At 39.6% G+C, this 23649-nt stretch overlaps 2 protein-coding genes across 14 annotated transcripts in view; one reads left to right on the forward strand and one right to left on the reverse strand.

The window, feature by feature from the left end:
* The window catches only part of tmem131 (transmembrane protein 131), a 389736-nt gene that overhangs the window by 322242 nt on the left and 43845 nt on the right, over positions 1-23649 (reverse strand). The window lies entirely within an intron of this gene.
* Positions 16058-23649, forward strand: part of dlg1a (discs large MAGUK scaffold protein 1a) — a 143515-nt gene continuing 135923 nt past the window's right edge. For 8 of the 13 annotated variants that reach the window (XM_072684197.1, XM_072684164.1, XM_072684172.1 and 5 more), the window contains exons 1-2: positions 16058-16223; positions 16444-16575. In XM_072684197.1, coding sequence (XP_072540298.1) covers positions 16205-16223; positions 16444-16575 — 151 coding nt within the window. In that variant the 5' untranslated portion in view covers positions 16058-16204. The remainder of the gene's footprint in view (positions 16224-16443; positions 16576-23649) is intronic. The other 5 variants (XM_072684175.1, XM_072684173.1, XM_072684176.1 and 2 more) reach the window with 2 other exon arrangements.

The following is a 23649-nucleotide window of genomic DNA, read 5'->3' on the forward strand; positions in this document are numbered from 1 at the left end:
AACGCTCTTTGATTAAGACACATAACTGAGAAGCTGAACTTAGAGAACTTGAGGAAGCATAGCAACCGAGCCTGTCCACAAAATATACTCAACAAGAATTGGAATACTTAGTAGGGCCTCTTTTTGCTCTCAAACAACAGCCTTAATTCCCACAGACTTTTCAGAACCCCCCTAATGCTGTGTACCTCCCGTTCTTCCACATCCCAGAAGGTGTGCTACTGGATTCAGATCTGGTGACTGGGAAAGCCACGGAAAAACACTGAACCCATTGTCATGTTCATAAGACCAGTTTGAGATGACTTTTGCTTTTTGATATGGTGGATTATCATGCTGGAATTAGCCATTAGAAGATGGCTACCTCCATGATAGATTGGTATGAATGTTACTAAAGTGCCAGGGAAACATTTCCCACAATATCACACCTAGTCTACTAGCCTCCACACAAGACAGGTTGACACAAGACAGGTTGGATCCACGGATCTGTGTGCCTCACAAACCCGACCACATTTTTTCCAGTCTTCAACTGCCCAGTTTTGTTAAGCCTGTGGCCAGCGCAGCCTCAGCTTTCTGTTCATGGCTGACGGAAAAATAAACTTCTGCCTTGTGAGATATTTTTATGCTCACCACAATTGTACAGAATCTGATTTACCATACCCTGTCTGTCACCTTAAACCAATGTAGCCATTTCTGATCACAGAACTGCCACACACTGGATATTCGGAGTAAACTCTAAAGTCTGTTGTGTTGAAATTTTCAGGAGATCAGTAGTTAATAAAAACATTCAAACCAATCTAACACCACTGAGATCACTTTTTACCCCATCCAGATGGTTCATGTGAACATAACTTGAAGCAGCTAGCCTATGTGCAAGATTTCATGCAATTACACTGTTGCCATGATAGGCTGATAAGATCATTGGTTGACTGTGTAGGTGTACAGGTGATTTAAGGTTCCCTTAAAGTACTCAGAGTGAGTCCTGCCCATCCTTGCCAGTTTCACTGGTTCTGCATGGCAGTGGTCTGAGACAACATTCAGTTTTTCTACGGGTGTCCCACAAGGCTCTGTGCTCGGTCCTTCTCTGTTTTCACTCTACATTCACTGACACTCTGCTCAACATTCTAATCTTCTGACACCTAGGTTTCCACTTGTATATGGGCATGTCTTGATGACATCTCATGGATGGCAGCCCATCACCGGACCAGTGGATGACCAGTTATCATTGCAACCCATGTTGTAGATCAGATTTCTCCTTTACAGCATCCAGAGACCTTTTCTCTCTAGGGGGGCCATCCAAGTGCTCCCTCAGTCAATAATCTGAAAATTTGAAGGCTTGACTAGTAACTCCCTCCTGGCTGGTCTTCCTATGCGTGCCATAAGGCCCTTGCAACTCATCCAGAATGCAGCGCAATGGCTTGTCTTCAATCTTCCTAAGTTAAGCCATGGGTTTCCCAAGTTAAGCTTCACTGGTTTCCTGTAGCGGATTGCATCAGATTTAAACCCCTGACACTGGCCTACAAAGCCAAAAATGGGCCAGGCCCCAACCATCTTATCACTAAGGCCAAAACTTGATCTGAACCACAAGCCCTTCAAGCTTCTAGTACGGCTCAGCTTGACCCAACATCTTTCAAGACACACGGAAGACAAGTATGAAGACTTTTCTCTGTCCTGGCATTGAGGCAGTGGAAGGAACTTCCTGTGGGTGTTCAAACAGCTGAGTCACCCGCTGACTGAAGACCCATCTTTGAAGCACTGAATTCAGCACTAATCTGTTATTAGGCTTGTGATTCCACTTAAAAGTTCTACTTTGCTTTCTTTGACATTAGTCATAGCAAAGTGTAGTATTTGTGTTGAGGATTGTGCACCTTTTGGATCTAGGTATTCATACTGACCAAATTGCATTTGGCAGTTTCTAGGTTTAAGGGTATCTTTAGACTCTAGCCTATTCACTTTCTAGGGATATCATCTGAGTAGACAGAAAAGTACTCTCTTGATAAGAGCATCTGATAAATGCCTTCAATACTGGAAGACCCATTGTTCTCACATCATTTTCACTTTCTATATCCATAACTTAATCATTTACACATGTGTATAGTAAGACTGTGAAAAATTCGGAAATCCCTCATTGGTCTAATTCATCTTCATGGTTTTGTCATTGAGGCTTTTGCACATGATGGCATGTTTTCACAGTTTACTCAAGCCCAGGAGAAATGTTGTAAGAATTATTTTACAAATGGATTTTTTAGTCATTGTCATTTCCTGTGATTGTATTAGATTTAATACAGGCAGTGACAAACATACTTACTCATTTGGCATGAAAATGTAAAGGATGTCAATCATAACATTCAAGGTTAATCCCTTAAAACCAAGGCCCAAAGTGTTCTTACAAACTCCTATTACCAAAGAATAGCCCCACCAGTTTGTAGAGAAGTCCTTGTAATTACTGCATAATACGCCTTAGTGTGTAATAAGCCTTTCTGTGTTAAGGGGTAAATTAAATCATGTAATTAAATGCGCTGGGTGTTTTTAATAGAAGTGTAATAATTTAAACTAAACAACACTATTCTATGCTATATATTAATAGGACAACAGACAAAGATAGGAGACAAAGATTACTCTTTTACTTTATCAATCTGTCAGCAAGCTGCTGTAACAGCAGTAAACTTTTTAGGACATGCTTTACCCTTCTGTAGTGCCTTTTTTGGGCACACTTGAATATTGTTTCTTACCCGTCGCCACTTTCTGCATGTGCGATTGTGCACAAAAAGCACTGCTTAGCTCAGCAGCCGAGATTCACCCTGCAGATGCACGCAGGTTTATGTCCCAGCTGTGCTGACGAGCTTTTTTAAAAAGACAGTGCACATATGTGTTTTGGATGGAATGTTTTAGGAAAACAGAAAATACAGAAAGGTTATATATAAATTTTATATTTTATTTTTACAACCCCAGAACTGCATCATGTATTTTTTTTTACATGTCTCCCTCTGGTGGCAGCAACAGGATGTGTCTAAATATTAAAGTCAGGCGTTAACCCTGAACTCAGAACGGCAGATCTCCACGAACAGGATTTAGTCGCCCTATATTAGTAATCTATTTCTTTAACACATGTGAAAGCTCACTCCAAAACATCCACATTTGGTATTTCTGTTTTAATGGAAATACGCTTAATTACCCTTATTAATCGTCATAAACACAGATTTTGCAGGTTTGTCTGAAAACAGGTTTGTCTGTCTCTGAGCACACTCATTAATTGAGTTAAAATTCTATCATTTTTCACACGTTTATTTAGAGGAATACGGACTCATCCTCTGTACGTTTGCAACAGAAAGGCCCCTGTGACCAAAAAAGTGTTAAATGCAGCATTCCTGCCTTGCGCCCAATGCTTCTGGGTAGGCTCTGGACCCACAGTGACCCTGACAAGAAATATGGATGGATGGACACATGAAAGAGCTAAGGAGCTTTAGAGGTGGAATGCAGGAAGAGGAGGCCAGAGACATGCATAGCTAATATATGTTTATAAAGAGATTTATAAACAAATAGAAAAACAGCACTGTAAGTATGCCAGGACAAGAGAGACACTTTACTTTTCTTGTATCAGTCAGGACCCTGAACTTTGGTTCAGCTGGACATGAAATGAAGTACGGTTCGTTTTAAAGTCCAGGTAGCACTGATCAATACAGAAGGTTGCAGAGATGTCTAATAACACTTTCTAGAACTAAGATAAAATAAGGTAATCCTTTATTAGTCCCACAGTGGGGAAATTCTCAACGACTGATGGGCAGTGGGGGGCAGTGGTGGCTCAGCGGTTAGAGCCCGGGCTATCGATAACAGGGTTGTGGGTTCGATTCCCGGGCTCGGCAAGCTGCCACTGTTGGGGCCTTGAGCACTGCTCCCTGGGCGCTGGAGTTGGCTGCCCACCTGTGTGTGTGTGTGTGTGTGTGTGTGTGTGTGTGTGTACATACTCACTGCCCCTAGTGTGTGTGTGTGTGTGTGTGTGTGTGTGTTCACTACCAGATGGGTTAAATGCAGAGGACACATTTCGCTGTACAGTGACAAATACGTGCACCTTCACTAATATTCAAAACAAGCATAAAGTTAAAGATTTTTGCATTTTAAGCACAATTACTTTGTGTAATTAGTAATTATTTTTATTTATTTTAGATTAGATCATTTTTACTTTACTTAGTTGATCTTGCATTGGAAATGAATCATGAAAACAAAAACAAGGAAAGGAGCATTATGTAAACATTTCGGCACCCCAAGAGAAATGAGGTCTCAGGCCTAATTAGCTTGTTAGGGCTAAGGTTTGCTCTTAGTCATCATTAGGAATTACATTTCAGAGCTCTAGCTGTGTCGAGGTGGCTGTTTGCTCAGTTTGTAATGTAATTAAATATGTCAGTTTACAGGAACAGTGGAGGTCAGGCTGAAGTCTGGAAGACCAAGAAAACATTCAGCGAGAACTCTTTTTTTATAATAAGATTTTTTTTTACATATAGTTTTCACAATGGATGTCTGGGTCCAAGCCTCTTTTGAGCAGGACAAAGATGGCAGGGACAATAAATAAGACCTGCTTGCTTGCTTGATTATTAGAGAGACAATTCAAACTTCTAGTTTGACTGCAAAAGATCTTTGGGAAGATTTAGTAGACTCTGGAGGGGTGGTGCACTGTTCTACTGTGCAGTGACACCTGCACAAATATGACAGTCATAAAAAAAGTCCTCAGAATGAAACCTTCCCTTCCTCCTCACCACAAAATTCATCACCAGAGTTTCGATGGGAAGCCTGATGCATTAGGAAACAAGTATCATCTTTGGACTGATGAAGTTAAAACATAATTTTGGCCACACTAGGAAAAGACACAGAAGGGTTCACACTTCCCCAAATGTTAAGCACAAAAACATCACTGTGTGAAAGGTCCCTGGATGCTGTAGAGGAGAACAAAACGTCTGTAAAAGCTGAAGCTGAAGATGTCAAAGGATGGCTTCTACAGCAGAACAATGATGCTAAACACATCTGAAGGTGAAGCTGAAGGTTTCGCAATGACCCATGGCAAAAAAATCATAAAATATCTGTGGATAGAGCTAAAAGAACTAGAACTAGAAGCCTTTTGCAAAGAAAGAATGGGGGAAAAGCCCTAAACAGAGTTTCTACCTAATATACATTTGACTGAGGGAAATTTGACTAACGTGCCTATGTGAATCAGACACTGTCTGATAAAGGTTGCGTTTGGCTTTAATGTAAACACTTCCAGATGTGGGAAAAGGGTAAAAGTCTGCTCATCAGAACCTTTATACATACGGTTAGGTATCTATGTATGCTGGGCTTGGGCTGAAGTAGCCCTCCCATAAATTGGCTACAAGTTTACAAGCTGTAATACTTGCCAAAAGACAGTGTTACTTTACCTTATTTGGTATGTTGAAACTGTAAAGAAAAAGAATCCTCCTTTAAATAGGATATGTAATATGCCCATTTGACCACTGGGGGTCAGTGTAAACTCACTAGTTCTGGACACAAACATACTGCTTTCATCGCAGGTCAGTATAAATTAAATTAATAAATAGCAGATAAATTCTTCTATAAAAAAAAAAGCATTCTGGGTTATCTTCACACATCCTGTTTCTTGGTAAAACTATAAGCAGAGACCCCTGTGTTGGACTGGTGAAGTGTAGCAGATCCCACTAGAGAGAGAAAATCAGATCCATGATGATGACACTTTTAAACAGTTATACAATAGAGCACTTCATTTCCATCAGTCATAATTAAAGTACTTTCATAACTGCTATTACAGTTCATATAAATCATGAATACCCAACATCGCAGTATTGTGTAAACCCATAAAACATTCATCTGAAGCTGTGTACTGCCAAATCCTGCTGCCGAACTGGATCCTCTGTTTACTCTCTTAGTCAGCTCTGACCAGAGACGGCTGTTAGTTCTGGATAACAGGAGGCCTTTCTTATTCTTTCTTTTATCTTAACCATTTTATTAGAATAATTTTTATTCATTTAAAGCAAGGGCATACAGTTAGTGGTCGGTTAGCCTTAAAACAATGAAATAATTAGTATTCCACATATTTTCCATGTCTACAGAAATACTCTCTTGTTAGACAGATAATAAACGTGTCATTTCCTAAATAAACATAGTTTTTATTTATATATTTATTTTTAAATAGATCTCATAGACCAAATTCAGTCTGAACAGCCCTTTATGTGAAAATATCTTTATGAAAACAACAGCAGTAACATTTAGTTGAGAGGGATAACTCTGAAGACACGCAATACATTAGTACTAAGCTCTGTGCAGTTGGTTGAAGGATAAATGTAGTTCCCATTGTCAACTCTGTACGTCCACCTAAAGGTGTATAGGTCAGGGTTCAAGAAACAGTTACATAGGTGAACACAACAATACTGGGATTTTTTTTTCCTGCTTTCCATTCTGGAATGTCACTAATTCTCCTGTTTAAGGGCCATGTTTAATCTCCATGTTTTTCTAGTAAAACAGACAGAGGTAGGGTGGAGTAATGGGCGTTGAGGAGTGCCTCATTAATTGACTGACAAGAGGTCAGAGTAAACACAGACAAGAAGCCAGACCAGAGAGCAGTTTCTCACACAGGTTTCTACCTAATGCACATTCGACTGAGGGAAATTCAACTAATGCACCTCTATGAATCAGAACCTGTCAGACCCTGTGTTAATGTAAACACTTCCAGATGTGGGAAAAGTCAGCTCATCAGAACCTTCATACACACAGTTATATTATATACAGTATATTTGTATACTGGGATTTGTATACTGCTACTGGGACTGAAGGAGCCCTGCCACTGCATGCATTTTTTGTTGATACTGGATCAGCCAGGCGCTGATGTACTGGTGCTGTTATTTTATGGCATTTGTCAACATTCCTGTGTCTATCTGCTCCTGTTGATGGGCAGTTCCTCTTTTCTGATGCAGTTTGTCCATGCCTGTAATCTACTGTCATGATTTTCGAGACGGTTAATTGCCTGAAACATTGAAATATTAGGTCATTTTGCAGTTTCATGGTTTAACGTGCCAAAGGGTACTCTGATGATCCAGTTCGGGCTGCATTGCTGTATTAGAAATGTATATGTGGTTACTGACAGCTGGTTGCAAACATAAGCATTTTAAGTCTCTTAAAGAGGCTTTTGGTGTATTGTAATCCATTCCAAAGCATCCAGAATTGAAATATTGCTATATAGATTTTTTCTGTGTTTGTTTGTTTGTGATTAGCTTCAATTATGGCTGATTTATCTGGTCAATCTGGATAACACCCTGGCCCGAAACTGTGGAGCTGAGTTTCTTTTACTTGCACTGATCTAACATTTGAAAAAGATCAGCGCAAACTGTTGTATGTCTGTATTGCTGCATCTGGGATGAACTTGTGAATCTTTGCTGTCTTAATGATAAAAGAGCACCAATCAATGTGTATAGAGGCTGTTACTGTCACCTATGCCGCAGATGCCGCTGCTGCCTGTTTGGTGGCCGTGCTGAAACCTAGATGGACTCGTGCCTGTCTGACACTATTAATATTACCACTATCAAATTTCTGTTGTATCTGCTTTGGTAATTTTTATCATTAATGTTTAAAATAGTCTGGCCAGAGGAGGATGGGTCGGGTCCCCCTTGTGAGTCTTGGTTCCTCCCAAGGTTTCTTCCTCCAGCTCTGAGGGAGTTTTTCCTTGCCACTGTCGCCGTTGGCTTGCTCACGGGGGTCTTTGACCCTTCATGTTATTCCTTCTTTCTTCTCTGTCTCTGTCCTTTATTAAGTACTAATTATGTAAAGTTGCTTTGTGACGACAACAGTTGTAAAAAGCGCTATACAAATAAATTTGACTTGACTTGACTTGACCTAAAAGCTCCAGTCAGTGGAGTCATGCAATATCACTAATTAAATGCAAAATCAAAAAATAAACAACAACTAAAAAACATCCCCCCCAAAAAAGGAATGAGCATCTTGGTTGTGGCCACCATATGGCCCTTCACTTAAGCTGAGTGTAAAGCAGATAAAAGAAACCCTTCATTTTGCAATGGACTTATTATCCTCTGCTCAATTCAATTATTTCCCATCCCTGTGACAGCTTGCACAGGACAAACAAGGCAGAAACAGAAATGACTGTGGGGGGGTCTTGTTTAATAAAATAAAATATAATATAGGAATGCTGGGCCAGTATTTTATGTACATATCTACCCATGCTGATACGTAAACATTCAGTGTCAAGTCAAGTCGAGTGGCTTTTATTGTCATTTCAGCTCCGTAGAAGTACCCAGTGAAATGAAATGACGTTTTTTTTTCTAGAACAAGGCTGCCACATGGAACAAAACGAGAACAAAAGAAAAAAGACAGAACAGACAAAAACATTACAGTACAGGAGAGACTGCAGAAAGTGCAACGTGCAAGACAGTACAATAAATACAATAAATACAATAAATAGAGGTAAAGAGTGTAGGGTGCATAGATATTTAACGGGTAGGTATTGGTAAGAAGAACCAAGGTGCATAGAAATTGAACGTTTCACGTTATATGCAGACAGCATATGAAAAATGAAACACAGCACTGATTTACATATGAATGTAGAAATTGGAACTACATTACAGAGAAATATAACAGCTTATAAATGCCTTAAAATAAATAAAATAGCTATTTTTGCTGATAATTTAGCACAATAGTCCAGCATCACCGATATTCCAAAACCACTGTGTGTCTCTGATAATCGAATGTATTGTCATGGGATTAACAATATGTAATTAAATAGATTATTTGCTTGTGCTGCAAAACTACACACATAAAAATAAAATATTCCTAAATAGTTCTGGACTTGGGTGTGTGGTGCTAGGAACACTTTTAGAAGAGACAGAACCATTACAACCATTACATGATGTGAAGGAATATTAATAATATTTTGTAATATTACTCTACCGCATCAGTTAAAACACACTTCTTTTACTTTCAGTGACAATTCTGTATCTCTCAGCTTGTCCACAAATGCATGGTGTCTCAAGGCGAAAATGACACTTTCCAACTGTAGGGGGAGCCTAGGAGCAAGAAATGCCCATTCTTGCATAATGTTGCTTTAAATGCTGCTTTAAAGCAACTCTATGTAGCATTAATTGAGCAGCTTCTAAATCATTGTGCTGCTCCACTGACTTGTTACAGGGAGGACAGTGTCGCTGTCGTTGCAACTCTGGGCTTGGTGCGCAGCTAACTGCAGTACGTAATTGCGTATTATTCTGCGTAACCCGAGATATAGTTGTGTAAAATCATGTAATATTACTCTACCACCTCAGCCCACAAGCTTCTTTCACTTCAGAAGCTACTTCTCTCAGCTTGCCTAGAAAAAGTGTCTTTTAGCGGTTGCTCAAAACACAGATTCCACGTCCCGACTGTTGGGGGAGCAAAGGAGCAAGAAATGCCAATTTTCCATAGTGCAGCTTTAAAGAGACTAATCTTTCTGTGCAGTTTACACTTGACAATTGTTTGCATGAATTCCCCATAAGCTTTGACACATATCCACACACTATGTGTATCGTTTTTTGCTTAGTTGTCTTGTTTAGTTAGCATCATGTGTACTTATTTCTGTTCCTTGTTTACGTATACTGCTGGGTAATGTACTGTATCTGAACGTTCTCTTGTTCTTTGTAACATGCGGCTGTTGTGTATTGCACCATGGGCCACAGTATATTGAGGAATATAATAAAGGCCCCTATGAAATTACCACAGAAATGTTCTTTAGGGAACCAAGCATGGTTCTTCTGAGGCATCAGTCCAAACAATCCTTTTTGGCAGTGTTCTGCATGTGGAGTGCTATACTGACATCTGACTGATGGCAGTAGAGGGCTGGTTAGGGAGCAGGCCCAGGTTTCCCTCTGCGACCCGTGTCACTCATTTGCTGCTGCATGGTGCCAAGAATCAACATGACAATGATCATTTGGCAGACTTTTGCAGGCCTAATTAGTGCTCGGTGATTAATTGCCACCCTGCTGGTGAGAGACTCGTGATCTACCCATATTGTCATTCTCATAATGTGCTCCCTCTCTCCCTCCCTCCCTCCCTCCCTCTCTCCCTCTCTCCCTCTCTCTCTCCCTCTGTCTTGTTCCTTCTCTCATACTTTAGATTGGAATTTCTCTCATACCCATGTCCCACCAGGTCTTCAACCGTATTCTCGCTGTCTGTAGATGCTGCATAAGCAGCTCTGTCTCATGATTTCTCACTTTCAAATTATGCTTCATTCCAGTTAGCATGGCAGACCCTGTTCTATAAAATGACTCTTTGGATGAATGTGCTTTGGGTTCAGCAAGAATCTGTAATTTCACACAAATATGCCCTGAAATAGGCTTTTGGGAAAACATTTATTGGAATCCCAATAAGAAATACTCATGTTTTTTGTTTTAGCGCTTATGGCTGTTCAGCGAAACATGACAAGCCATTCATGCGGACAGTCTGTTTAACCAACAATGTGTGCCTTGTGTGCCGTTTACACACCAGTGGCTTCCATGCACATTTCTAAATGATGTCAGAAATGTTTTGGATTGTTTATTCTGAACAGCCTACTTTGTTGGTCAGCAGCCTGCGAATACGCTTGTGTCCACCCACAGTCCTCCAGCACACTCTAATGAATGGAACAGCAACATGTGCTACACACAACACACTTGCTGTTTAAATAGCTGCATTTCTGTGGCGTGAGGCTGCTATGGTAATAGAGTACATGTCTACAGCCCCTGCTGTTATTCTCAGTCAATAAAAGAAGCCTAGTGTGTTCTTTCAATTCCATGGTTGATGTGACTGGATGATACGGTATATCATTTGTTTAAGGGCTCGTATCCTATAATTGTTGTAGTTTATTGACATTTATGTAAGGGCCTTTTTATAAGTTCTCTTTATTGCTTAGAATTGAAAAGCCTGTTTTTATAACCTAGGTGTGAATGGCTGGGGCGGTTTAACCTGCTGCTGGCTGAATAGGCAGATACAGTCAAATTCAACACCCTTGTTTAAATGACATTTTTATTTAGTTTTGTTGATTTTCTGAGTGAAAATAAGTCTTTGACAGGAAACTAACTTGAATGTAGTGTTTTTAAGAGGACCATTCCTGTTTATTATTTTTTTTATTGTTATTATTATTATTATTATTAATATTATTATTAATATTATTGTTTAAATTAACATATAAAAAATACAGTTTAACATACTTAACATGCTGCTATGTTTGCACTTCATATTTGTGTAAATTTCCTTTTTTGCAGTATATAAAATTAAGCAAATAAACTGAACTTGGGCCTTACAATGTGAAGTACAGTTCACTTCAAAAATCAACAAAATATGAAATTGTACCAGAGCCCCCCCTTTATTTTATTTTATTTGATATGTATTATTTTATATTATATGTTTTCATTTTTTATTTAATTTTGTAATTTGGTACTGCCAAGTAATCTACTTGTTCGTAACTCCCCCTAGCACTAGCAATACTCCGACACAAGAGGGCAAGGACTTAATGCACCTCTCCTCTGATACATGCGAAGCCGGGCCGGCCGGGCAGCAACACGCTTGGAGGAGAGTTTTTAAATACGGACAGTGTGAACTGGTGTGTGAATAGTATGCTTTAAGGCTTGAATTCAGTGCTTTCTATTTTGACAAATGTAAAGTAAAAGGCTTGTGCAGGAACTCTTAGTGATGTAATTTTTATGTTAAAATTTCTTTCTCTTCATAGACCATGTTTTTATTTTCTATTTTCTTTTTCATTTTTAGTTTCAATTATCTTTTTTTTTGTTTGTTTATTCATTTGTAAAGCACTTTGAATGACCACAGTGCTATACAAATACGCTGGCCTTGCCTTGTAGTGTGGTGTGCTCGTCCGGGTGGGGAACTGAACACTAATCTGCCACAGGGAAGGTGATGTTGTTACATGCTACATTACTCAAAAACTAAAAAAAAAAAAAAATGCAAATGAGCTGCAAACAATCATTACATTTGTCTGCAGTGTACTGTGTGTATCCTGATAAAATTGTCCAGATGGTCCAGTTTTTGACGAATTAAGAAATTCACATGATCCAAATATGTATGCCATGGCAAATCAAGCATTCACTATCACAATTTAATCACTACCTTAGATCTCTATGCTCTGTAGCAGACTTCTCTGGTCTATCACATTATTGCCAACTTTTTGAGCTGTATAGCTCTGTATATGTCTATAAGACACAGCTCAGCCTACTGTACTGTCAGGGTAACATCAGTGGTGCTATGTACTTTGTGGTGGCTTTGTACTCTAACACACCATCTTTAACTCAGGAAGGTCTTCTTACTTAGCTGATTAGCTAACTCAGGTGTGCTGGGAGCAGGGTAAACGCTAAAATGTACAGGAGCAGGGCTAGAAACCACTGCCATGTAGAACTATGATCATCACAAGTCATTACAAGTCAAATAGCCATTTTTACTTACAGTGTAGCTTTACCAAGACATGTTATGAGTAGACCGAGTGGCTTTATTTTGATCTTCACTATCCCATAAGCAGCTGAAGGTGAGCTCTGGCAGGTGGACGGATCAAGGCAGATCAACAGCCAGACATTCTCCCTAAAGGTCCAAGACCTGTGAGATTCACAATAACAAAAACAATAAATCATAACCATAATTCTCTTTTAAAACACATTCTCCTAAAGAATTTTACTACATTTACATTTACTAAGCATCTTAACGCAGAAACTGTGCCTGTAAACTTCTAGAAGCCAGAATCTAAGGTGGGCGACTTTTTGTTCTGTAGTGATGTTTCAGTTGAAACTTATTTTATCGACTTTTTTTTACTAGATCTGATTCACATGTGAATATTAGAAGAAAAATGAATTTCCAGATTCACAGATTTGTTATCGTGGGAATGTAGGGGGAAACATCTAACCTGAAAGATCACATTTTAAAGCTCAAATATTTAAGATTCAAGAATTCATTTGCACAGCAGAAACAAGCAGTTACACTGTACAATAAAATTCTTACTTTGCAGTTCCTCCATTTACCAACATAATTTATATATACTAAGTACACTAAAGTAAAACAAGTTAAAGAGTACAGTACAGTATGGATGCATATGCACATTTTGCGAGTAGAGTTGCATGCGCATGTGTAAAGTGCATTGTGCAAGTACACAAGTGAAGAGTATTAGTACAACAGTAGCAGTGATATGTGTAGAGGGCTTATATTAATGGGTGCATGTCAGAGTTCCGCCAGTCCAGAGTGAAAGGGGGGAGGAGGTGTTTACAAGCCTGATGGCTTGTGGATAAAAAACTGTTTGTCAATCTGGCTGTCCTGGACTTTACGCTCATAGCATTGGGCCGACGCTACAGGAGCGTGAAGTCCAGGACAGCCAGAGGCTGTAATATGACACAGTCAGACCTGTAATATTACACTTATCAGACCTACACTTATCAGCCATAACATTAATATCACTTGCTTAATATTTTGAGTAGGTCCACCTGGAGTCTCAGGGACTCCACAAGACCTCTGAAGGCATCCTGTGGGATCTGGCACCAATATGTTAGCAGCAGATCCTTTAAGTCCTGTAAGTTGTGAGGTGGGGCCTCCATGAATAGCATCAATCAGCCTTGGGCTCCTATGACCCTGTTGTCGGATCACTGGTTGTCCCTGCTTGGAGTACCTGCGTACCAGGAAAACCCCACAAGACCTGCCCGATGTTTTGGAGATTCTCTGACCATAGTCAATTTTGCCCTTGTCAAAGTGGCTCAGACCCTTATGCTAGCTCATTTTTCCTGCTTTTAAAACATCATCTTCAAGAACTGACTGTTCACTTGCTGTCTAATCTATCTCAGCCCTTGACAAATCCCACTGTAGATAAAAATAAATACAATTAAATTAATTTCATCAGTGTATGTTCTCAAATTAATTAACATTTAAAAATCCATTATCACAAAATTCATTTATTATATTTGCTGTATTTATACCTCACTTCTACTACTTCTGCTGATTAAAATATTTAATTATACCTATTTTATTTTAGAATGACTTAAAAATCTCACCTTCATTGCAAACATAAGTAAGTGAATTTTGAAAGAGGACGTGGCTCATATACAATAACTACACCTTCAATATGACCAGCAGACCCTTACTTTTACTTTCAGCTCTCCAGCTTTCCCCTGATATCAGTCATGTCATTGTTTCTCTTTGCCTTTGATGCCCCGGAAAGCCCAACTGAATAAGTGCTTTGTGGTTTAGGTGTTAGGAAAAAGAGCCCACTGTCTTTGGTGTGGCAGGCTACACCCCACCCAAACTCCGGCATTGTGATGGACTCATGTGACTGCCATTCATCCTCCTGCAAGACTATTACAACACAATGACATTTCAGAGACCAATACAATTAACAAACAATGAATTTGCCTATGCTTTGTTCTTGCCTATGACAATGTGACCTTATGAGAAGCCGTTTTAGGCTAATTAACCATATTAGGAAATCTACAGTAATTGCACAAAAGTAACAGCTCCAAAGGTGGTGTAATAGAAATGCCTTTTTAGCACACTAAAGAACCTTTCAAGAAATGGTATAAATTGTGTCAATGACCTCTACATAATGTAAATTAATGTAATTAACAGTAAATGAGTGCTCTATGCACTGCATCATGGTCAAAGCCAGTAGTTCTCAATCCCTACAGTCTAGGTAGCGTCTCTGTTCATTGGATAGATGAATACCGCCACCAGAGGCCTGCTGGCTTCTCTTCATGCACATCTTTCAAATTGGATTCAAGCAAAGGGGCTTGATTGGCAGAAGGATTGCACAATGTCATGACACATGATTTAATGCACTTGCTCTATTGTATTGTGCGAGGTAGGATTTTGCTGGAGGGCCATCTGGCCATTGAAGAGACCATAATCTTTAGCACACAGTCATTTCATCAGCAGTAACAGGCTTGAGCAAATTACTAGTACAGTACAAAAATAAATAAATAAATAAATACATAATAAAACGTATTGAATTGTATTATTATTATTATTATATTGAATTATTATTTTTATTAGTAGCAGTTACTACTAATAATAGTACTCGTTATTATCGCATTTGTTCCGATTTTATTTATTATTATTTATATAATGCACCCAGGTAACATTTTGTTTAGCTGATTTTCTAAGTAAAAGTAAAGTTTAATAACATTAAGAATTAATAAATGTACAAAATAAGCACACATCTGAGAACACGTCTTCGCTATTTTAATACGCTAATAAAAAATACTATTTATTTATGTATAATTATTTTTTTTATTATTATTATTCAGTTTGTTAAATTCAGCCATTGTTATTTATGCTGTTCACTTATTTTCACTTAAGATGTAAAGCCACATATTTCTCGGCTCAAATCACAGTCATCCTCTCATAGCCGCCGTTAAGCTGGTCAGGAGTAGCTCTGCCTGTAAAGCCGTCAGCAACACTGTGAAAAAGGCTTTACCACGGCGTGTAAAGAAGGGCTACATCGTTAAAAGTCCGACTCCACCTGGGCTGAGAGTGAAAGAGCCTCCAGCACTTCTCCGCTGTTCCTTCTCTCTGGCTCCGGTCAGCGCTCAGGGGAAGGCGAGCAGATCATGTGATGTGCTTCCAGCCCCAGGTCGCCATTTTGGAGGAAAGTTTGGATTTTCGGCAACACTGGAGGAAAGTAGAGGAGGGGCAGAAGCAGTGAGCAGAAGTTTCGTTAGGGGACGTTTACGGCTACAGGAAGCGACACGAGCTGCATTTCTTTCACAGAGAAAGAGAAACCACTGGAGTGAAGTGCAGTGCGGTACTTCTGCAGCCTGCTCGACTTTCTGTCCAGACAGTTTGGGAAGTCCGGTGTGTGTCATGCCTTGTTCCTCGCGCTGGCTGTAAGCAGTCTGCCCCATTCATTCTTCCTGGAGAGAGTGTCAGAGCCAGGCGTTGGCTTTTAAAACCCGTGGAGATCTCGGCGCTGATGGTGGGATGGTGAGAAGTGAGACGAGTTGGAGCTGCTAGTGCTAACTTTCTTCTGATCGGTGCCAAAGTTGGAGTTTTTTTTTTTTTTTTTTTTTTTTTTACTGCATCAGTTTGATCAGGTTGTCGTTCAGAAAGCTCTTTTACTGCCTTCTGCCTTCCTGGACCAGTGGAGAACATTTAAGGATCACCCTGTCAGATGCTTAACACACTTTTTGGGTCCTTTTCACCAAGTGTATGAGCTGATCTCCTCCCGGGTTTGATCATGCCAGTAAGGAAGAAAGGTGAGATTCCAGAGGTTGTTTACCTGCTTACTTCACCCCTACTTTCTGTTCCTCGATTCACCTTCTCAGCTTTTATGCTTTTGCACTTTTGTCAAAACCCACATTTCCATTACTTTCATTTTCTCTCTCTGTGTGTGTGTGTGTGTGTGTGTGTGTGTGTGTGTGTGTGTGTGTGTGTGTTGCTATTTAGCTTGACCAACGTGTTTTGATTTTTTTCCAGATACTCAGAGAGCCCTGAAGCTTCTGGAGGAGTACAGGTCAAAACTCAGCCAGACAGAGGACCCTCAGCTTCGGCACTCCATAGAGAGAGTTATCAATATTTTCCAGAGCTCTCTCTTCCAAGCTCTGATAGGTAAGCGAGCCAAAGTGTGCTGATCTGTTTAATTGTGTGTGTTGGGATTTCTGGTTTCGGCACGGTCCTCTGTGCTGCACTTTTATTTTGTATTTATGAGAAATGGTGGAACAGGTTTGACCTCATCACGGCATGTTTCACCAGCTCAGCAGCCTGTTTCAGCAATGTCGACTACTTTCCCCCACCTGCAGAAGAGATTTGCATGCAGCATTTCAGACTGGGAGTTCGTTCCTCCTGGTCACTGTGGCCGAGACCACGGCTGTGAGAGGGGTGTTGTGGGCCAGAAAAAAAAAAAGATGATGGTGGATGATGGTTGACTTAAGGTGTGCTTGTGAGGCGAAAGAAGAACTGATGCAGAGGGAAAGTAGCAAAATGTAAAAGGTTGGAATGCAGCTAAATGAATGTGTAATGTAAATACACTCAAGCAAAATACTTTATGATAAACTGTAACTAAGGTTCATATTCATATACATATTCAACATATTGAAACCTTAAAGTGCCCATATATATATACACACATACACATTATATATATATATATATATATATATATATATGTATGTGTGTGTGTGTGTGTGTGTGTGTATATATATATATATATATATTTGTATATGTGTTAAGTCAGATTTATTTGTATAGTGCTTTTTACAACTGTTGTTGTCACAAAGCAGCTTTACATAATTAGTAACAGACAGACAAAGAAGAAATAACGTAAGAAGGCCTGAAGGATCAAAGACCCCCAGTGAGCAAGCCAATGGCGACAGTGGCAAGGAAAAACTCCCTTAGAGCTGGAGGAAGAAACCTTGGGAGGAACCAAGACTCACAAGGGGGACCCGACCCATCCTCCTCTGGTCAGAACTATTTAAACATTAATGATAGAAATTATAGTTAATAGTGCTGATATTAATAGTGGCAGATAGTTACGAGTCCATTTAGGTTTTAACATGGTCATTAAACATGTAGCAGTGGTAGGAGGGTGTGCCGCTGGTCTGCTATGGGTGGTAGTGGGTGGCAGCTGGTTAGAAGCAGGTAGAGGGGACCTCAGCGAAAAGGTAAAAGAGAAAGTTAGTTCTGAGAGGAATTTTATGGAGGGCAGAGAATGTTGAGCAGTGTATATGTATATGTGTGTCCTGCTATAACCTATACAGTACTGCATTAATGTAGTCAGTCAGTCATGTAGTTGCAGTTCATAAAATCATGTAGATACTGGCCAGCAGCTTCAGCTAATGTTCACATCAATCATCAGAATAGGAGGCAGTATGATCTCAATGATTGCACAGTGGCAAGGGTTTCAGCTCAACAGTCTTTAGAGAGTTGACTTGAAATGGTGTAGTAAAGAATATCCAGTGAGCAGCAGTTCTGTGGACGGAAGTGTCTTGTTGATCAGAGAGGATAACAAACAATGATCAGACTGGTGGAGCTGACATAATCAATAAAGTTTACAGTAATGCAGATAACCACTCTGTACAATTGTGAAGAGCGGAAAAGCAAATATCTGGCTGCGTAGGATGTCCACCCTTGAGGCATATTCACTATAGCAGCAGAAGACCATCAAGTTCCACTTCTTTCAGCCAAGAACAGAAAGCTGAGGCTGCAGTGGGTGGGTTGCACACACTTGTCGTTGAGATGGAATTTATCGAACATTGGATTAAGCAGGAGGATCTTCAAGCATGTTCCTCCTCCTCCTCCTTCATCTTCTCCCAAAATTGAGTTCTTTCATTTTAGATTTTTTATTAAACCACACTTTATTGTTAAATAACATTGATATAAAAACCAATTGTTTAGATTGTTTGTCTAATTTCCACAGTCAGCTTCTGAGCTGCTCACAGGCCTCCTATTGTTTTCCGTGATCAATTGTGTTAATCTTGTTAGATTAGCCAGGTTCTTCCCTGCTTCAGTGCACCGCTTTGGACAGGCGCTTCACCTCAGCCACCTAGCATGGAGCAGAATGTCTGTATGTGTTTCACTGACTTCTTCTAAAATGTCTGATGGTGTCCAAAAGAAGTAATCAGTCTCCTGAACCTGAATTATTACGTTCTCGCGCCACCACACTAAAGGTTGCTTTCTCTGGTTTCTCCATGCCAGGATTGAAGGGGGGGTGAAATGTTAGCTACTTTTGAGAGAAGTAAACATCAAGAAAGCCAAAAAAAAAAAAGCGTGGTTACTACTGGATTGCCCAACAAATTGACTCTACAGACCTTGTTTCTTAATTATTTATGTAAATATAATGTTACTGTAATTACTGTACCACAGGTATATAATATTAAGCCTGTTGATATGTTACAGAACTGTTTCTAATGTTCTGAGGCACCACCGAGCTTGGTTATGGTCATACTTTAATTTTTTTTTTTAATTGGTGTCAGTCTTTTCATCAGCAGCCTTTGGGCTGACATGGGCTTTATTACATCTAAACACTGTATTTCACAGTGAAAAAGCCAGCGAACCAGACCAGCTACTAGTTGTGTTATAGTACAGTGAAAGTCCCAAATAAGACTTTTAAGATGGATGTAATCAACTTCACGGTACATATGCAAACACAGAGGGATAGATTAACACTTCAACAGGATGCTCCATGAGCCTTTTTAAAGCGCATGTTAAGGGTAAGTAGCATTCAGCTAGCATAGGGCAAACCAACGAATACAAACACTTATCAGCTGTCAGTAGGGCCGTTCTTGTAGCTCTCTGAACTGAAATTGCTCTCCAGCTTTTCCTTTCACCACTGAACCCCATAGATACTCAAGATCTGTTTCCATCACAGCCTTTCACATTCCTACAGTATTTTTTTTATATCCTAAAAAGCGGTTGATCAGATCAGTGTTTGTTTAATATTGATAGCATTATTATTTTATGTAAATGCATTTAAAATTATTTGTAACTTCTCACATCACTGTAACTTTGGAATAAGCTGCAGAAATATACAGATATTATAGAGAAATATTCAGGATTGTTAGCTTGTTTTCCTGCAGCTCTTCTCATTTGTTTAGTCTCAGGATGGTTTTTGTTATAAGATTTGTATGTATTTTTTTTTTTTTATGTAAAATCAAGGAAATCAAGGAAATCTACATGGAAATCTTTGAACCTAATGTTTTAATGTTTTGTAAAAACATTAAAACTGTTGTACTAATGTAATATTCTTACTGCCCCTAAAGAGGTGCTTTAAACGGGCAGCTCAACCAGATGGTAGACATTAACAAACAACAATATTGACTTATTAAATAAAAAAAGATGTGTTAGGAGATGCAAATAGTGGGGAAATCCCTCTCAATGATTCTTCAACATGTATCTGTGTGTGTTAAAAGGTATTATAATATATTACCAACTTGTGATTTAAGAGTCTAGTCTTTTTTTTTTTATCTTGCCTTAAAAATGTTAGTATAAGGCTTTTTTTAGTTAACCTAACTTCTGACTGTTTTTCTGAAAGTAAACAGAACAGTCTGTGTTTGATTTAAATATTTCAGATGTTTGAAATGTGTCAATTTATTTTGCTCAGTTGTAATCCTGAGATCCTATTGGTTTTTATCAGCATGATGTCATGATGTCCTGAGGCTGAGGTGTGAGGGTAAACACTGCCAAACCCAGTGGATAAATATTTCTTTTTCCTTGTATGTGAACTTAAGCAGAAAATGCACATGCTAATCACCTTGAGCTTTTATATAACTAACAGTAGTTATTTTTTGGAGATAAGTTGGGCAGCTGTTCGTGTTCATTTTCACTCATTAAGTAAATTAGATGAACCCAGAACTCCTGCAGAGAAGGAGCAAAGTGGCCTATTTAAATGTCAGAGAGATTTGCTGGCATGAAAGAGAAGGTTGTGAAGTGTGGCCAGCACCGAGACCCACGGATCAGAGTACTTCCTTAATCAGTGTGCTGTTCTAAAAAGAACAATACACTGGTACACTGGGTGGGGGACAGCTAGTTCCTCACTAGCTGTGAGCCAAGGCTTGTGTAGTCATTGGCATCTTAACATGTCAGTTTATAGTCAGGCTAATTTTCCCACTGTTGCTGGCCTCTTGGTGACCGTCCATTATTTGCTGTTTGATGAAGGCCAGCTTATGGTCAGCTGAGTATGTTGCCCATATGTGGATTCCCTCTAAATGTTTCACACACAATATAGTTACAGGGACCTTCATCACAATGCTGCTTTCTGTGGCACTGATTTATGGGCAGCCAGGCATCGAGGCAGCTGCCTTCAGTTTCAGACACAGCCTCTGTGTGGCAGAAAGGACGCTGCACACTGTGTGGAAGTAAGCTGAGCTGTGTAGGGATTTTAAGGACAGAATGAAAGAGCCACAGGTGCTTGTAGAGGCATATCAGGTAAACTGTAGAAAGAACATGCAGTTTAGAGTGTAACTTAGCTAAAAGCAGCAGGATTCAGCACGATTTCATTGGCTTAAGATGACTTGCACAAAATAAGGAAACTATTAGATGTTGCATGGTTGAATTGGGCAAATGTTTTTGGTCTGTGGTAATTTAGTTTGATTGCACTGTTAACACCTGCTTATTCGTGCAATTGTTTGACAGCAGTTCAGTGCATAACATAATGAAGACACATCCAGTGAGCGGCAGTTCTGTGGACAGGAAGGCCTTGTTAAGGAGAGAGGTCAGCGGTGTACTTGGAGCTGTCAGAAAAGCTACAGTAATTTAGGAAAGCACTCTGCAATCTCACAATTGTAGTAAGTGGAGAAGCAAATTCACTACATTTCCAACCGTAAGCTGGATGGGCTACAACAGCAGAAGACCATGCTGGGTTCTGCATCTGTCAGCCAAAAACAGAAAGCTGAGGCTGCAGTGGGCACAGCCTCACCAAAACTGGACCGTTGAAGACTGGAGAAACGTAGCCTGGTGTTCTGAATCTTGATTTCTGCTGATTCTCACTGATGGTACTTTCACAATTTGGCACCAACAGCATCAATCCATATACCCAATCTGCCAGGCTGGTGGAGGTGGTGGGCGCACTTTGGATGTGTTACCACCAATCAATCATCGCTTGAATGCCACAGCCTATTTGAGTACTGCTGCTGATCATGTGCCTTCATGACCAAAATGTACCCATCTTCTAACGGCTACTTCCAGCATGATAATGCGTCATGTTAGAAAGCAAAGGTTGCCTCAAACTGGCTTCATAAACATGACACAGAGTTTAGTGTTCTTCAGTGACCTTCCCAGTCACCAGATCTAAACTCTGTACAACACCTTTGGGATGTTGTAGACAGAGCTATTTGTAGCATTAAAGTGTAGCATTAAAGGCCTGCAGGAGTTCATGTCAATATGGACCAGAAAATCAATATCTTGTAGAATGTGTAGCACATCTAAGGCTTTTCAAGAGCAGACAGGTTTTTTAATAGGGCTCACAATCTGTATTCTTTATAAAATAAATTTAATTTAATATTATTTATAAATTTTGTTGAATAAAAGTTGAATGCTTTCCTTTATTTGGCCACAAGTGATTTTATGTAAAGATGTATTTATGCTTTTGGTAGAGATTCCAAGTAATCCAAGAGATTGTGGTAGTTTAAACAACATATCACGTTTAGTCCACTACTTTCACTTAAATGCCTTTGCCTTACCTGTTTATAAGGTGGACCCCTGTGGATAGAGCTGCTTATTATGATTAAACCAAGCAAGATAATGTGTTTGGACCTACCTAGGCAAATAAAGACAGTGAATGATTTCCAATTTTCCAAGCTCCTCCTTTATTTATCTCTGCAGTGTAAACTGTAAAACTGTTGCACCTGCGTACATATTAGCAGCTTTTCCTCATTGTGCTCGTCTCTGACCTCATCTGTGCCTTTCTATTTGTCGTAGTGATCTCGGCTGACAGGCCTTGACCTTAGAAGTGCATTCGTTATGCTTCCAGACTGCTCTCATGAAAGTGTTCTGATTTGGCCTACCTTCAACTTCTTTAGAGCTAAAGAGCCTTCTCCACGTACCCATTATTTCTGTGTGTGAAGCCAAGAGGTTAAAGTGTGTCATAAAATGGATCCCCAATGAATAGTTTAATCATATTGTTATTGATAATTGATAAAAAAAATAATGTTCTGAAGTTTTGATTTGACTGATATTTTAATGTGATGTTTGCATTTTAGAGAAGCAGCATGGTTTGGAGGTATATTGGAGAAATATCTGCATTTTATTATCTTTACTGCTTTTGTAACCATGTACAAATATATTTTTTCATGCTAATTCAGTTTTATTCAACATTTTATAGACTTACGTCAGTGTAGTGTATTGCGACAGAGTAGACTAATGCAGTGAAGGTTTGTAACGGGACGTTTTTGAGTCCCAGCCATATTAAGAATTGTTCAGGGGGGCTCAGAGTGGCTCAGTGGTCTAATGTGTTGCTGCTACTCACAAGGGGGGGGGGGGCCCATCTTCCTCTGGTCTAAAACTACTTATAAATATAGAAACCTATACCATCATCCTGTTCTTCTGCTCATGTGTGCTGATCTAAGCATAATATTATTTAACTAATAATGAAAGCAATGAGGGTAATTAGTAGCATTATGATGATCCTTCATAGTCGATAGGCAGGTAGCAGTAGCAGGAGGGTGGGCAGCTGGTCTGATGCGCCTAACGGGATCCCAGCGGTCAGTCTGGCCGACAAGTGGGCAGTCATTAACTCTGAGAGGGTAAAGTGATGGAATTAGTTCTAATTAAAATTAATTCAGGACAGAGAATGTGAACAGTGTCAGAGTGTAGCTAACAACCCCAGCAGACCAGACTATAACAGCCTAATTAAATGCTCTGCTGATAACGCCTGGGTGCCAGATACCACTGGAAGCCTTCAGATCTTCAGATCGGGTCTTGTGGAGTACATGCCTTAAAAGGCCAGAGCTGTTGATTGCACAAAGAGACCTGCTGAGTATCAGGTGCTAATGTTAGGGCTGATCTGTTTACATCCGTACAGAAACCAGTGTCGGTACGCAATGGTTTTAATAGTTTGGGTAATACTAATTTAGCATAGCTATACTTTAGCTAAAATGTGCACAGCAGTTGTTGTCCAGGACCAGAATTGAGAACCACTGGCTGTTTTATGGTTTTATTTAATTTCTTTGTAACTTTTCAGCTTATTGC

The sequence above is a fragment of the Salminus brasiliensis genome, chromosome 7, assembly GCF_030463535.1.
Source record: "Salminus brasiliensis chromosome 7, fSalBra1.hap2, whole genome shotgun sequence".
Taxonomy (NCBI): Eukaryota; Metazoa; Chordata; class Actinopteri; order Characiformes; family Bryconidae; genus Salminus; species Salminus brasiliensis.